The sequence below is a fragment of the Xylaria bambusicola genome (genome assembly GCF_022495145.1).
Source record: "Xylaria bambusicola strain CBS 139988 unplaced genomic scaffold F5B22scaffold_9, whole genome shotgun sequence".
Taxonomy (NCBI): domain Eukaryota; kingdom Fungi; phylum Ascomycota; class Sordariomycetes; order Xylariales; family Xylariaceae; genus Xylaria; species Xylaria bambusicola.
In genome coordinates this window covers 629,748-644,160 of record NW_025953562.1, presented here as the reverse complement: position 1 = coordinate 644,160, position 14,413 = coordinate 629,748, and the positions used below count along the sequence as shown (strand labels likewise).

Sequence of the window (14,413 nt, the reverse complement as noted above, 5' to 3'; positions counted from 1 at the left end):
CGCCTAGTTAAAGATATTAATTAGAAGACCAAGCGTTCTCCCGGGCCGTGCATCAATTCCAAACAGAAGAGGCGCTTATTAATATCGAATGAAGAAGTAGTTGAGAATCTCACAGCTCTCCCCTCCTTCTTTCTCACAAAGCTACGCTCAGTACCTATGTCTCCCAAACTAATACCTACGCGTTGCTGTATGCATCCCCAGATCGAAAACCAGGGTCTGCGGGATCGCACAGCTTGCGCGGCTAACGCCGTAGCTGAACGCCCAAACGTGCCAAGTCCACTGGACATTGGACCTTACTGGACGCAGAAGAACGGCCGTCCGAGTTGGCGATCTCTTCTCGTTACGACAGCACATCAGTGACACCGCCTCTGCACCTTTCCCAGACGATGGCGGAATCGATGCAAGAGTGACGAGTCAGAGGCCGGACATGCACGGCCCAGGTTGACGTGCCAGAGTTGTTACCGCCTTGGCTGCTACTAATAGTAAACAGGCGATGGATTTAATTTACATGCTGGTTTCGACTCTGTACACCAGCTGTACGAAGTACGCACAACTCGACACAACAGCGCGAGGCGTCGTCACAGACTAAAGTAGGTACTTCGTTGACCGATGAAACACCAGATGCGGCGATAGCCCAATGCGGACAAACGTCATCCGTCATCCATCACGAACTACTACTCGCTACTTACTTACATAATGCTCCACACCGACACATCAGGAAACGCCATGGGAATCTAATGAAGAAACAACATTTGCATTGCCTAGAAAGGGAAAGGGTGCAATTCCTGAACGCCTGGGCGTGACCCGTTCTACGTACTTACATAGGTAAGTAGGAGAGCTGGCCGCAGGGACTTGTCATCTGTCGTCCAAGGAAATGTAGCTAGCTGTACAGCCAGATGCAGCACTCCTTTCTCAACATCAATCAGACGAAAATCAATATCAAACCCGGATTATCCAAGCCGATCCTCAGTCGTAGACGTCTTCTATCGGGTCCCCCGAGGCGGCCGTTTTCAGCAATTCCTACAGCTGGCCGGAGCGTACTTACATGGTGGGTGGTGGTGGGTGGAGTACGTAGTGCGGCGGCACTGCAGCCAACAGAGAGACGGGGCCATGATGGGAGCTGAAAAAGTGGTGTAACGAAATGAACTTGCGGGATATCGGATGGCTGCACCACTCAGGAGAGCCCGTCGACATGCAGCCCGACATTGGAATCTGCCGCATTGCATGGGCAGTACCTCCGCATGCAGATATAAGATCGGGCATGGTCGAAACACCCGGCCTTCGAAGCAAAGTAGTAACACTGCGACGATTGTGCCAAATTTTTGTGCAGGAATATGGTGCGATATCGTCGGCGAATTCGCCACGGTATTCTAGGCCTACATCTTCACTTACAAAGGTCCAAAGTAGACTTACGTGGCCAAGGACATGGCAACAAGATCCTATCAGAGACGCCCCGCTCTCTCGCTTGGATACTGCAGCATATGCATAATTTTAACATTTTGATGCTTCAACGTTATTGTGACAGAGGTGGCGGACATCTGGGTACCCCGAATTCCATCCAAGCTCCGACTCCGAACCGGCCGAAACCAACCACTCATTCGCTATCTTGTTATACAGGTATGTAGTTGCCCCGGTCGAGACATGTTACACGACAAGGGCAAAGGAAGCGCTCTATATAAAGTAGATCCTTACTTCGTAGTTAATCAGATAATGAGGGCTTTTTGCGGAACAACTAGAGTGCTTTACCCGCTGTTAACCCCCTTCCCAAGGATGTAACTAGACAAGAGCCGAAACAGCCGTCATTTAAGATACGGTAAGAGTATCGACATGCTCACACGGGACATCGTAGACCATGAGGCTGGCTGTTCTAAGGCTCAGTCATGATTGACTCAATTAAGATCTTTGAGCATTGAGTCTTAAAATGTCAAGTATACGTAATCAGTGTGAGTGAGATTAACAAGAAATCATCACAACGGTAAGATCTGTCACCTCTTCTGGGTCAGTCCACTCTCGCTACTGTCGACAACCACAGCGAAGAGTCATAAGGCAAGCAGAGCCCGAAGAACACCGACGATAGAATATAAGAAATGACTTAGAGCATATAACACACATGCACTTCTAAATCTAAGTATATTTCACATAAACATTGACCGAGATACAGAGCTACCAATTCCATAAGCAATGACCTATGCTTGATTTCGCAAACCTGTTAGTGTTTATCCGCCTCGCCCAAACCTAGGGACTCTCTTACTTAGAACCTAGGTCTCCAACATGGCATATGCAGCTGGCGGTGACTGCTCGGAATAGAGCACCAGAGGCTTATTTCGAGGCTACTATAATTATAAATTCCGCCAGCTTAGAGGATGCAAGCGCCCACAACGTAGTTGGCTAGCTCTATCGAAGCAAGTGATGGTTTCCGTGAGACAGCAACCCGAAGACGGCCGAACGAATAGAAGCTTTATAAATAATATCATAGCTTGGCGTTATATTCTGGTATGCTGGGAAGATAAGCACCTTCATAAGATAAAGCGCTAGTGTACACGATAGTCCCAGCTGAGGATACAAATTAAGTGTCCTTGATATCATATAGCCTGATCGCGCCTGTAATATAGCTATTTGCTATAATCAATTTATTTCTTTCGTCTCTTCTGAGCGTCGTCGTCAACGTCCACGGCGGTATCACCCTCAGCATTACGGTCGCGTTTCAGACCCTTCATCTTTCTTGTCTGCAGGTCGCCCAAGTCCTGTTTACCGAGATGGATTCTACCAAGCTTATCACCCATTATATCTGTCGAGATATTCTTTTTGGTTTTCTCCTCACCGGCTCTTGGCTTCTTCATGGCCTCCTTCAGGACCGCCTCGTCTGGCTGCTGGCTGCGACCTATTCGGAAATCCATCCTCTGGGATCCCAACGTTAGCAAACGTTTTGAATAAGAGATGTAAGCGGTGCACTACGAAAACAAGTGACTTACCGGGCCCATCTCCTCTAACTCGATACGTGGTAGTCTCTGACCGCTTCGTTTCGTGTCGAGAAGGTACAGTCGTAGGTGAACAGTTGGTTTGACGTCGTCACCAACCGGCTCATCAGCCGCTACCGATATCATGTATTGCAGGCCCTCAACATCAATCTTATCGCTACTGGCATCGCCCTTGAACATATCTATCAAGATGCTTTTCAAGATTGTATACTCGTTGGCGACGGGGCTATCCCACGCCGTCCCGGAGAACAGCATCATCGGTCTCAGCCCAACGGCAAACTTGCGCGACTTGAATTGCGATAGTGTTCTGAAGGTCTCGGGTATTATGTGAAGCTCGATCATGTCGAGGATCTGGTTTGTTGCGAATGTTCGAGCGAAAGTGAGGGTGTTTGGGCGCTTCTTGGAACTGGAACCAAATACCAGCAAACTCGTGTCATTCTTTTCGGAGAAGAAGATTAGAGATGACGGGTCCTCGAATGGGTGAATGTCGTTTTTCTTGCTAAACTTCTTTGCCAATCTGAATAAGTCAACGTTAGTCGAGACTGGGTTCGATCATTTCAAGCGATTGACAGATCCCAGGATCACTTACGGCTGTCTCAAGGAATGAAGATCGGCAAGAGCATCCTGAACGATTTGGCTGCATGTTGTACCACGACTAGATAGACCCGATTAGACATGATTATACTTGGTTTTAATGTGAAAACTCGAGATTTCCAGTGTTAATGACATACAGAAAAAGGGTCGACTTCGGGTTCTCAATTATCTTTGGCGCCTTCTTCTCAAGAGCTCTCTTACTCCTGGCGTTCTTAGGTTTTCTGCGAAGCTGGTTAGCAAGGGACAACAAAAGGTAGATAGAAGATATTCATACATTTCTCGAAGCATTGTGGCAGTTAACCTTGACTAGACGTATCGGGCGACTCCGTTTCTTATATCGTGAAGAGCGTCGTGATCGTTCAACAGTCCTGTCGCATCAATTGCGCGCCTGCATGGAGCTGCAGGGTCGAGACTTGCTGAAATATTTAAGGCGGGGAGGATTTCTGCCGGCAGAAGTCTTACAGCGACTCCACACAACAGTGCATGAAGTACTTGGGTATCTGGTCAGGATAGGTAAGCGGTCAAAGCTAGCTATTCTTTTCAGCATCATGATTGGTTGTTTGTTACTGTAGAAGCTTGGCGTGCCTAACTGGCTGCTCTAAGTTACCACCAGTAGGTACCTGTGTACAGTTACTCACCTGTTAGTGCCAGCGTCAGCCATCAAGGTTTTTCTCTACACAAATCTACATCATTGTAATTACATCCAACGTCAGTAAATCTTCCCTTCTGTTTCTATAAGTTCAGTTCATTCACGACGTTTCAACCATATGATGAGACACAACTGGTGAAAATGAAATAACCATGAAATATAGGAATCTACTTGTTATCATACAAGGTTCTGAAAGCAATGGGTACTAAGTACTAAGTTCCAACAACACCGCTCTAGCTCATCAGCAAACAACGGGAACTAGACATTTATTCAAATTTGTAGGTTATTATTATCAATTCTTTCGTCCCATTGCTTTTACTTTTGAATTCCTAACTCTGAACGTAGGTATCAGTACTTCGGCCCCGTAGTAACCATTGGACTGATTGCAGATTTTGCTTCATAGACAAATCGGGTTTTCTAGGTCATGATGCTTAGAACTCTGTCATTATCTAGGATCTATATCAATCAGTTGAGTTGCCAATCCTAAATTCTATTGAGCTCCTCCTCTACATATAGTATTTTCAAAGATAGTGGCCACAGCTATTACAACTTGTTTTGACCAGGCTTCTCGTTCACCAAGACATATCTATACCGCGGCTTGCCTTCTTCCAAGTCAATGACCGTCTGGTTGGCCTCTTTCATGGGCCGTTCCTCGATCCAAGGTTTGATGTTCTTGTCCGCAGCGAGCTGCAACATTTCCTTGATCTCCCACGGAGCACCGGTAGAGCTACCAGATATCTTGATACCATTGCAGAGGAGCGTGAATACGTCGATCTTGGGGAAATCGCCGCCATCGGCCGCACTGACATAACATTAGCCTAGCTCAACACTACATTTCATGAGATCTCATCAGCGCAGGTGGGCGCTCGCACTCACCCTACTTGGACAAAGTCCCCTCCTCTCTTCAGAATGCCCAAGTACTTGTCTAACGGCATGTTCGAACTGCTAGCAGTGCAGATGATCAGGTCCACTATATCTTGAGTTAGTGACTGACAATTTGAAAGATATCCGATCAAGCATGTTCGTGCTTATGCCTATCGGCAAACTGGGGATGGCTTACAGCTTCGTCTGTGTTCTTTGGCCCAATTCTCATCCTCGTCTGTGGCAATGTACAGATCCGCACCAAGCTTCAGAACATCATCTCGCTTTGAGCTCTTCCTAGAGATACCAACGACCTTCTCGGCACCCATAGCCTTGGCAAAGAGAACACCGAAGTGGCCAAGTCCACCAACACCAACGATGCCCACTTTCTTGCCCGGGCCGCATCCAAACCGCCTCAGTGGAGAGTATACTGTAACACCGCCACACAACATTGGTGCCGCATCGGCCGAGCTCAGTCCTTCCGGAATGTGAACCACAAACTGTTTATTTGATCGGTTGTGGGTTGCATAACCGCCATAAGACTTTCCTTCGTTGTTGGGATAGACAGAGCCGTAGGTATTAACGAATACGCGCGTGCAGTAGGTATCATTGCCACTAGAGCATTCGGGGCAGTCTGGCTCCTGACAAGTTCTGCTTTGCGCGCCAACACCGACCCGGTCACCTATTTTGACGTGGTTGACGTTGTTGCCAACACGCACCGCCTTGCCGACAATTTCACTACAAGTTATTAGCGATCATAATCTCATCATACGCATCAAGGTTTGTGTCATCGTCTTGACATTGGGCCGAGAGCACCGAGAGACTCAGGAACACGTACTGTCCGACACAGCAAGCTAATTGCGGTCAGTTTCTCTGTGTAGGGGGCTTAACGGTAGGGGAAGACTTACGGTAGTTCGTGGCAGACCAACCAGACCGCAGGGTATGAGCATCAGAGCCACAGACTCCACAATGTGAAATCTCAATATCGATGTCGTCTTCAGTCCATTTCTTAGGCTCAAAAGAACCCCACTCCATCTTCCCGTTCGCCGCCTCGGGGCTATGGCCCAACCAACCTTCAAACTTGTAATCAGCCATGGTAATAGAGCGTGGTATGTAAAAAAGATGTATTTGAGTAGAGTCAAGAGCGAGAAGATTGGGTTGTGATAGTAAGCGGTCACGACAAAGAGGGGTTGTGCTGCTAGTTTATATACTCTATTCGGACAGCGGAGATAGATTCAAAGACCCCCCTCCTTCCATGTCGTGACGCTATGCAAGTCCTAGTTTGCTGGGGATAATTTGCCTAGGCCCGCTAGCTTGCACTATGAATTCCCGTCTAACTATTCCGCAACACGTTGCATATGAGGCTTTTCAGGCGTTAGGCGGGATTACTATCCTCAAAACTCGAGTCCTCATAGGGCCAATTTTCTTTAAGTCCGATCAATTTGTGCTTACAAAATCCTTGGCTAGGAATCGTAGATCAGTTTAGGTTGCGACCGGTCTTGGGTGATAAGTGGAAACCCTGCCGGGAACTTTTAATCCCTGGTTGATATGACTTCAACTGCCGAATGATAGGCTATCTAGGATCCTGCCAGCCACGAGGTGGTCTCATGTGCCCGTAAGGCAGCTTGACCGTTGAATCGATACTCTCGACTCTATCAGACCTTTTTTAAAATTGATGGGTCAGTATGCACTGTTAACCAATGGCAGTGTATCCTTTAACGCGCCGAGTTTTCGCAGGATACCGCTACCTTGAAAACAAACCTAGCCGACAACGATGCATACCCTTGTTGAAAACGTACAATTTTCACAACTAAAGGTCAACTCTAATCTGCTCTGTAGCGGTGCGCCTCGCTTTGACCTTGAAAAAACATGTAAACTGCGTTCTCATAAATCATACTTTATTCGCCGAAAGCTTTACATAGTACACACGACTACGAAAGCTAGCTAGCCAGTCATTCATGACAGAGGTCTCACTCGACTGACATAGTGATATTGGACAAAAGCGACTGCCAGAACAGGGATAGTCCGATGCCTAATCTTAGTAAGTAGTGTACTTCCAAGTTTGACCGACTGCGCCGAGGTTGAAGACCTTGACGAAACCCCCACTCTCCGAGGCTGACTATCGGTTGATGATGTACCATTCGAATCCCGTGTTTGGTCATCGGCAAGATGGTTAGACGTTGAAAATTTCTTAGGTGATACGAATATCTTCAACAACTGTCGTAATGCAACCCACAACACCAGCAACTGTAGCCAATGAGGTCTTGCGGGGATGCCACGCTAATTCCCTAATTGGCTCTCTAAATCTAATCGCCGCAGGCGTTAATCCATTTACTTAAAATCTCAATTATGTAAGACATTAACGCCGATGGATAAAATTCTCGCCGTTCCCAAGTTAATTAGGATATGTCCGGTATCTCCTTTAACTTCGAGACGTCAGGCAACGCAACTCAATGTGTATCTCGCTCAACGCTGGAATGCCGCCTCCATGAGTCATTTGCCGTTAATCGTATAAGATTTTTGGTAAGATGTTTGGAGCATCGCGAGCTGCAAGAAGGATGGCACCGTCTTCGACGGAAATAACACGACACGATGCTTTCTATCGCATGACAAAAAATCGTCAACAGACCCCGACTATAGACCGTCTTCCCACAGCCATGAAATGAGCGGTCTAGGAGCCAAGATTTTCACAGCACGATGAGCAAGGGGTTAGGAAAGAAAAGGTGATGCCTCTCCGGAACTCCGAGGACCGACAAAACCAGCTATTGTGCAACAGATCGCGAACGCTCCTGCGACGGGCTGAGTCACAATCACCATCTCTCCAGTCATCGTAGATCAAGTCTGTCGAGCCATGCGTTGAGTACATAGCACGCTTGTTGTGCTCCAAATCTCCTACGAGGTGGCACCTTTAGCCTACAGAATTGCCGGGGTGATCATGATCCGGCGAGGCTTTGTCTCTATTACCAAGATAGGGGAAGCCGTACTCGCTTCCCCGACGGAAATATAGAGCACTCCGGACGTTTTGCAAAACTTGCTGGCCTATCATATGAAACCAGGTGGTTGCGTTAAGAATGCATGGCTGTGTAAGCGACACATGACATGTCACGAGAAAGACGAAGTTGTTGATCCCTAAATTTTAATCAGCGTTAATAAGCGAAAGCTCCGCCGCTCTATGATATACCACGTATCCAGTCTATCGTAGCTGATACTATACCATGGCGGCATCATGTCGGCGGTGGGCCGCGCAGTGCTTCTGCATGATTTTGGTGATTAACTCACTGGTTCTCGATGGCGATATTCCGCTTTACGGCTGTCTCGTGATTCATCATCACAGCATTCTGTGGACCTAATATTCATGGGAATGTACGTTATTTTCTTGGAGTTGTAGACTATACCTGTTATCTTAGCCCAGAGGTGTCATTTCTCCATCTGCAAGTCTTGCGTGGCGCCGTGCCAAATTTTGACGATTTGGCTTCTACTGATAAACGTGGCTATTATAATTCAGTACGTTAATGGGCCATATAAAAACAAGCCTGAAATTTCGCTGCGGCGCTCGGTCTACCCCTTGATAATATAAATCAGTGGAAATGCCTTTCTAGCTGATAATCTAGTCACCATCTGGTCAAGGCCACGCCTTTCCATGTGGGAATAACTTGCATCAATCGAACACGATGTTCAGAATCCTACTGGAGGCGATAACATCAGCACCGCAATTTCAAGTCAAGCTCGCACCTAGAGATAGATCAACATCTATACTTCTAGGCTGTCGAGGATGATGCAATTATTTCCATTAAAGGATTAAGAACAGGAGACTTTTTGAAGCTTTTCATCGTTTATGTAGGTAGAATCAAGGTTATATGACGATTGTTGGGACCCTGAAAGTTCAGGACCAATACAGACTAACCTCTTGCTATACCCCTTTATCAGGGGGTATAGTTACAATATACCCTTAGTGTTACACGTGTAACCTCTGTACCGGCTGAAGAATGCAGTTCGCCTTGCACTTCGGCCGTACGAAGGACCATTGCAGGCTGTTCATGACCTTCCAAGACATGCAGGCAATATTGGGCAATATTGGAAAGTGAGGTTATACAGACTTCGCTTCTTGAAACAGACCCTAGAGACCCAGGCGGTCTGGGCTGGCAGATCATTTGTATATAGAGTCTCCTCAAGCCACCAACAGCCGAGAAGGAGTTGGTTGGTCAAGGACTAATGCAGCCCTAGTTGATCATTGTAATCAGAATCCTCAGTTCCAAGCCCAGTTCAACTGCCCTTGTTATACTTAGGGTGGCAATATTAGACTACTCTACATAAACAGGAGTTACCCCTAGGTATTCTGAAAGATTCGGAATGGATTTACTACGATATTGTGCCCTATAATACTACTTGACTGTGACTAGCCTTCTATTGACTCTACCCACTCATGACACTTTTGTTCACATTACCTAATTGCATTGCTCAGCATCAACCATATATCTTGCTGTAATTCTTCTGGTAGCACACTACTATTATGTTACCAAAGCAGAATAAACGCAAGTCGGGAATAAACCTCCAGATACTGGCCTATGCTAATCTGACCGCTGTAATACGGACTTTGACTCGCTGCCATCCACGAGTGCTATTGCATAGCGGTGGCATTGATCCAAACAGTAAGACTGGGCACGGACTCTGCGAAAAGTACTAGATATCATTAACCGAGCGTAGCTTTTACACTGCTAATATAACTCCTTCAAGCAGATATAAGGTGGCAACTTGCTGAATTCGACTGAGGGCATATTCATAGATCAGCTTTCAGTGACGTTGGATAGACCTCTGCTATGTAACACATGTAACACAGCGAATGTGTACTTGTGCGGGTATGTCAGAAATCAGAAAGGCTGGAAATGCACCGGCGAAGTAATATGTGTCGGCGGAAGTGCGACAAGAGAATGTTGAAACAGGCCATAGGCTATCATTTGGGCATGGCAGAAAACAACTAGCGCCCCGGTTGCGCCGTGTCAGAGGGGGTTGTCCCGGAGCGAATAGAAGGCTGGTCACAGTCAGGTAATAAACAGTATAGTATAAGTCTCAACAGAGTAGCCAACTAATCCCTAATCTTCTAGAATATATGGGGGCCAACTTCAGAATACATTCACCAATCCAATATAGCCACTCCTACTGTAGGTTTGTGAATATACCCCCTGACACGCCGCCGTTCTATATCCATGCGGCTTCACCGTGATTATCATTTTCTACGCTCTTTGCCCCATTGTAACAGACTTATTTCTTTCCTCCGATACGTCCATACCCGTGGGTGGTCTCCACGTCCGGTCGTACCCCGCGTGTACCATGCAGTATAAATTTTGATATCCGATCCATTCCTTGTGTACGGCATTCACCTCTCAGCTTCAAATCGCTGGAGTCTCCAGCTCATCCCAAATCTCCGTAGAATGTAGGTTGCAACTGAGCCGACTGCAAACCCAACAATCGAAAGCATAGTGAAGTACCAGCCATTTCCTATGTAGCTCATCAGTGGCTTTAGTCCCGCGATGCCCGCAGCTGCTAACCCGCATCGCACGATGTTCCCTGCTGCCGCCGCCGTGCTCGGAGTCTCGGGGAATATGTCTACCAGGAGGGTGTTGAAAGTCTTTGCAACAGTTCAGCATGCTGTCGATTCAATAGCTAAAAGAGTTCGATTTACCTGAACAATGCATGTTTCAAGGCCACCTAATACAAATTGTAGAATGAGAGGTCCGCTAACATGCTTGAGTACCTAGTAAGCACACGACATTGCAAATAACTGCAAGCACTCACCACTCGTTTCTGAAGAAGCCAGCCATAAGCCGCAAGTGTAGCTAGATGCGCTACATTTAGGAATACCATTGACCTTGTTCTCGCCTTCTCGATCGGAAAGTCTTGCAAGTTGTCGCCTTTCACTTTATCAACTTGATGACCAATACTTCGAGCCTGGCGCTTGTAATTGTAATTCATTACCTTTCCTGTTAAAGGTTAATTAGAGCAACGACTGCCAAGATACCGAAAAACCTACCATTGACGAAGCCACCTATTATCACCCCTACTCCAATCGCCAGATAACAAGCGCCAATAACAGACTCGTCAAAGCCGTAAATCTCCTTCAATTTGTTGGTGATAGACGCTTGAACACAGTAGTATATGAGATAGAAGATACCACTGAGAAGGAGAACTATGAACGAATCTTTATAAAACAAGATACGAAACGAACGTAGCGGGTTAAGCATGCGAGCTGGCCGTTTTTGTGGTGGTTCAGCTGCAAAGGTCTGGCTCGCCTTCGGCATTCTGATACCGAATATGATAGACACGAGAGGCTGTCCCCATTTTGCTGGCAATACCTTCCCATTGCCAACAATGTTTCTCGCTGTCTCGGGCAGAAACATCACAATCATGATCAATACCACGCCTCCAGCGATAAGGAGAAACCAGAACACCCAGTGCCACCCAGCCTGGCTAACCAAAGCCCCGCCTATAACGGGAGCCAGGACAGGGCCAACATTGGCAGCCGTGATTGCAACACCTTGCATAGAGCCTCGCTCTGCTGGAGTAGATACATCTGCTATCACTCCATACGCTATGGCGATCGTGGCAGAGCAACCTAAACTCTGTACCATTCTCAGGACGAGCAACGCCACAAAGCTGTTTTGAAGCGCCAGAGCGATGTTCGCTACTACATACACCGAGAACATAACGATGAACACAGGACGTCGACCAAAGAGATCCGCGGCATCGCCGAACAACACCGGCGAGATTCCCTGGACTATCAAGTACGACGTAATCGTCAGATCGACGAGCTCTGGCGTGATATTGAGATCTTCTTGTATCAAAACCAGACCGGGGAAGTATATGTTGGCAGTCAACGGGGAGAATATCATAGACAAACCGATGATTGCCGTAATGAGCTTCTTTTCTCCCGGGTTGAAAAGAGAGTATCGGTCTTCTTGATCAGCCCCTTCAACTAAGTTGGGGTCGATGGGTGCAGGGTTGTCACGCGAAGAGCGAGCTCTGGGCTTTTCGTCTGGCCCTAAAGTTACCATCATGAAGTTTGAGGGCTGCCTCTAGAGTATTTCAGCAGTTCTGGGGCCTGTGTCTCGACGAATAGTCATACATGCGAGTAATAGGAGCTTCAGACAGCATGGGAGGCTATCAGGGCGATAGATCAGTTTTCTTCTTAGGGAATTCTTAGTGAATTCTTAGTGGAATATAAGTCGATAGCACGGGTATTCCAGCGAGAGACTGGGGTAAATACTGCACAAGTGTATCAAATGCGTACTTAGTATATGTCTGAGTACATCTGCGGATTTCGTATAACATGAAAAACTTCGTGAGTTCAGAATACCGAGCTATATCGTGACGTTTTGCTCGACATGAATAGGAATTTCCTTGTCTGCTCCCTTCAAGTAAGCTTAGTGAGCATGCGATGTGTCAGGGGGTAAAGATGAGTCTGAGGTACTTTAATGATCATATGCAGCTGCAGTTGGTACTAGCATGCAGTATTTATTTAAGTAGAACTGTGATTTGCGAAAACTTAGCCAATAAGGGTAATGGGCATGCATGAGTTGGCTTTCTTCACAGTGACGGATGAGGGGTACCTATATTCGAAAGATCATATCAAAGTCTTGCAACGGCGGCCTTTTTGACTTGCTGATGATATGTGAGACATCTGGGCCGTGAAGCGAAAGAGATAGTGCACCTGACAAATGTATTCTTGGTACAGCGAAATTGAGATATTAACGGGCCAGTAATATCCCCAAGGATCGATTTGACTTCATGTGCTGGGATATGGCCACCGGCCACCCCTTGCAACTACACCAATACGCACATAGCCACCTATTGGAAGCACGCAAAATCCCAAAATTTCGAGTTCTATCTCGCTACACGCTCATCGTCTCGTTATCGCAGTATTTCTCGACCAAACGCTTCATCTCCTCAATTGCCCTTGAATAAGAAGGTCAGCAGCGTCCCACTTTGTTAGGTTTCGAGACATACAACTGTCTTGTCTGTTTATTTTCAACCCATGAAGTCGAGACCATCAGGTCGTTTCGCCTATAATTCTGTGTTATATTTCATTCAATTTCCACAGAGGGAATTGCAACTTACATGGCGTACAAGGCGTTGCGATCATCCTGTTCTTCTGATTCATCTACGTTCAAAATTCTGAGGTATTCCAGTACGTGGTGGTGCGAAGTGTGATACCGAGCAGCCCGCCAAGGGGCGAACTCGTCTGATGCTATCAGATAAAGAATCTCCGGATTCACGGTGTACGGTCTACTCACATTCGTTGTGTCCATAGAGAGCACATGGATCATATAAGACTGGCTTATCGGTTTCGGCGTCGACGGCCACGTTGCCATGCCATAAATCACCGTGTATAAGCACAGGTTTGATCTTATCCCCATTCGACTCCAACGGCCGAAGTAATCTAGGGATGACGCGCTTTAGAATCAAAGGACTGAGCTTGTCCAACTCATTGTTTGGGCCTTGGATAAGTCGTTCTTTCTCCATTGTATCCCTCATTAGCCTAGTGAAAAACTCTTCCCAAGTGTCACACCAGGTTGTGTTAACTGGGAAGTCTCCTCCATACGTGGTGATGTGAAACCCAAACTTTCCGTTGGGTGACTCCGTTGTTTGATGCAACTTGAAAACGACTGATGCGAATTCGGTTGTGCCAGGCATCTCATCCTTCATGTCTCGAAACTCAGCTAGATAGAAGTGTTTCTTAGGGTCTTTCGCTAGGACACCCGCTGCGATTGGTTTAGGGATATTATATGGCAAGGCCTTATAAAGAGCCATACTACCTTCATACTCCCCGACGGCCATCTCTTTGGCTTTCTCAGCAGTGTACACCTATTTAACGTCAGAATACTGTTCTCCACGCGCGAAATTCACTCACTTTGAGGAAATAAGACTTCTCAGTCCCATCGGAGAGTATGGTATCAATTTTACTGCTTACTGCCCAAAAGCTTGCGCTATATGTAGACACCCACTTAATTGCCGTGTCTTTAGATAGAACTTTTCCATTGGTTAGACATGAAATTTATGAAGGAATCATCCCAAGCGTGATATCTTGAAGATAGGGCATAACCAGGAATTTTAACACATTGCCTACCAGCTCTCACCCCATCATCTAGTTCCGTACCCTCGTAAGCCTCACTCTTCGGCACAGTTGCAGGTGTAAACTCCGGCGGAATATACACCATTGTGAGAGTTGGGCCAACAGTGAAATATGTCAATACCAATGATTATCAGCTTGCTACAACTGAACATACCCAGTGTGTAGAAATACAACTATCGCCAGCACCGTATGTGGAGAACACCT

General features: G+C 46.7%; 4 protein-coding genes across 4 annotated transcripts; all 4 read right to left on the bottom strand.

The window, feature by feature from the left end:
* Nucleotides 1–2,457: 2,457 nt before the first annotated feature.
* Nucleotides 2,458–4,015, bottom strand: F5B22DRAFT_596684 (ribosome biogenesis protein RPF2). Its single transcript, XM_047974258.1, has 5 exons — nucleotides 3,847–4,015; nucleotides 3,710–3,793; nucleotides 3,568–3,633; nucleotides 2,973–3,495; nucleotides 2,458–2,900 (listed from the first exon to the last, which is right to left on the bottom strand). The coding sequence occupies exons 1-5, from the start codon at nucleotides 3,858–3,860 to the stop codon at nucleotides 2,631–2,633; spliced, it is 957 nt and encodes a 318-aa protein (XP_047833399.1). The 5' UTR covers nucleotides 3,861–4,015; the 3' UTR covers nucleotides 2,458–2,630.
* A 749-nt stretch (nucleotides 4,016–4,764) lies between these two features.
* On the bottom strand, nucleotides 4,765–6,177 carry F5B22DRAFT_644109 (zinc-binding dehydrogenase; the record flags this gene model as incomplete). Its single annotated transcript, XM_047978382.1, has 5 exons — nucleotides 4,765–5,023; nucleotides 5,098–5,191; nucleotides 5,282–5,820; nucleotides 5,855–5,936; nucleotides 5,991–6,177. The coding sequence occupies 5 exons, from the start codon at nucleotides 6,175–6,177 to the stop codon at nucleotides 4,765–4,767; spliced, it is 1,161 nt and encodes a 386-aa protein (XP_047833398.1).
* Nucleotides 6,178–10,456: 4,279 nt separating this feature from the next.
* Nucleotides 10,457–12,131, bottom strand: F5B22DRAFT_634750 (chloramphenicol resistance protein; the record flags this gene model as incomplete). Its single annotated transcript, XM_047977026.1, has 4 exons — nucleotides 10,457–10,708; nucleotides 10,763–10,825; nucleotides 10,876–11,060; nucleotides 11,111–12,131. The coding sequence occupies 4 exons, from the start codon at nucleotides 12,129–12,131 to the stop codon at nucleotides 10,457–10,459; spliced, it is 1,521 nt and encodes a 506-aa protein (XP_047833397.1).
* Nucleotides 12,132–12,968: 837 nt separating this feature from the next.
* Nucleotides 12,969–14,294, bottom strand: F5B22DRAFT_644107 (Fructosamine kinase-domain-containing protein; the record flags this gene model as incomplete). The annotated part of the gene is made up of 5 exons (XM_047978381.1): nucleotides 12,969–13,032; nucleotides 13,195–13,318; nucleotides 13,371–13,941; nucleotides 13,988–14,106; nucleotides 14,204–14,294. 5 exons carry the CDS (start codon nucleotides 14,292–14,294, stop codon nucleotides 12,969–12,971), a joined length of 969 nt encoding a protein of 322 aa, XP_047833396.1.
* Between the last annotated feature and the right edge of the window lie 119 nt (nucleotides 14,295–14,413).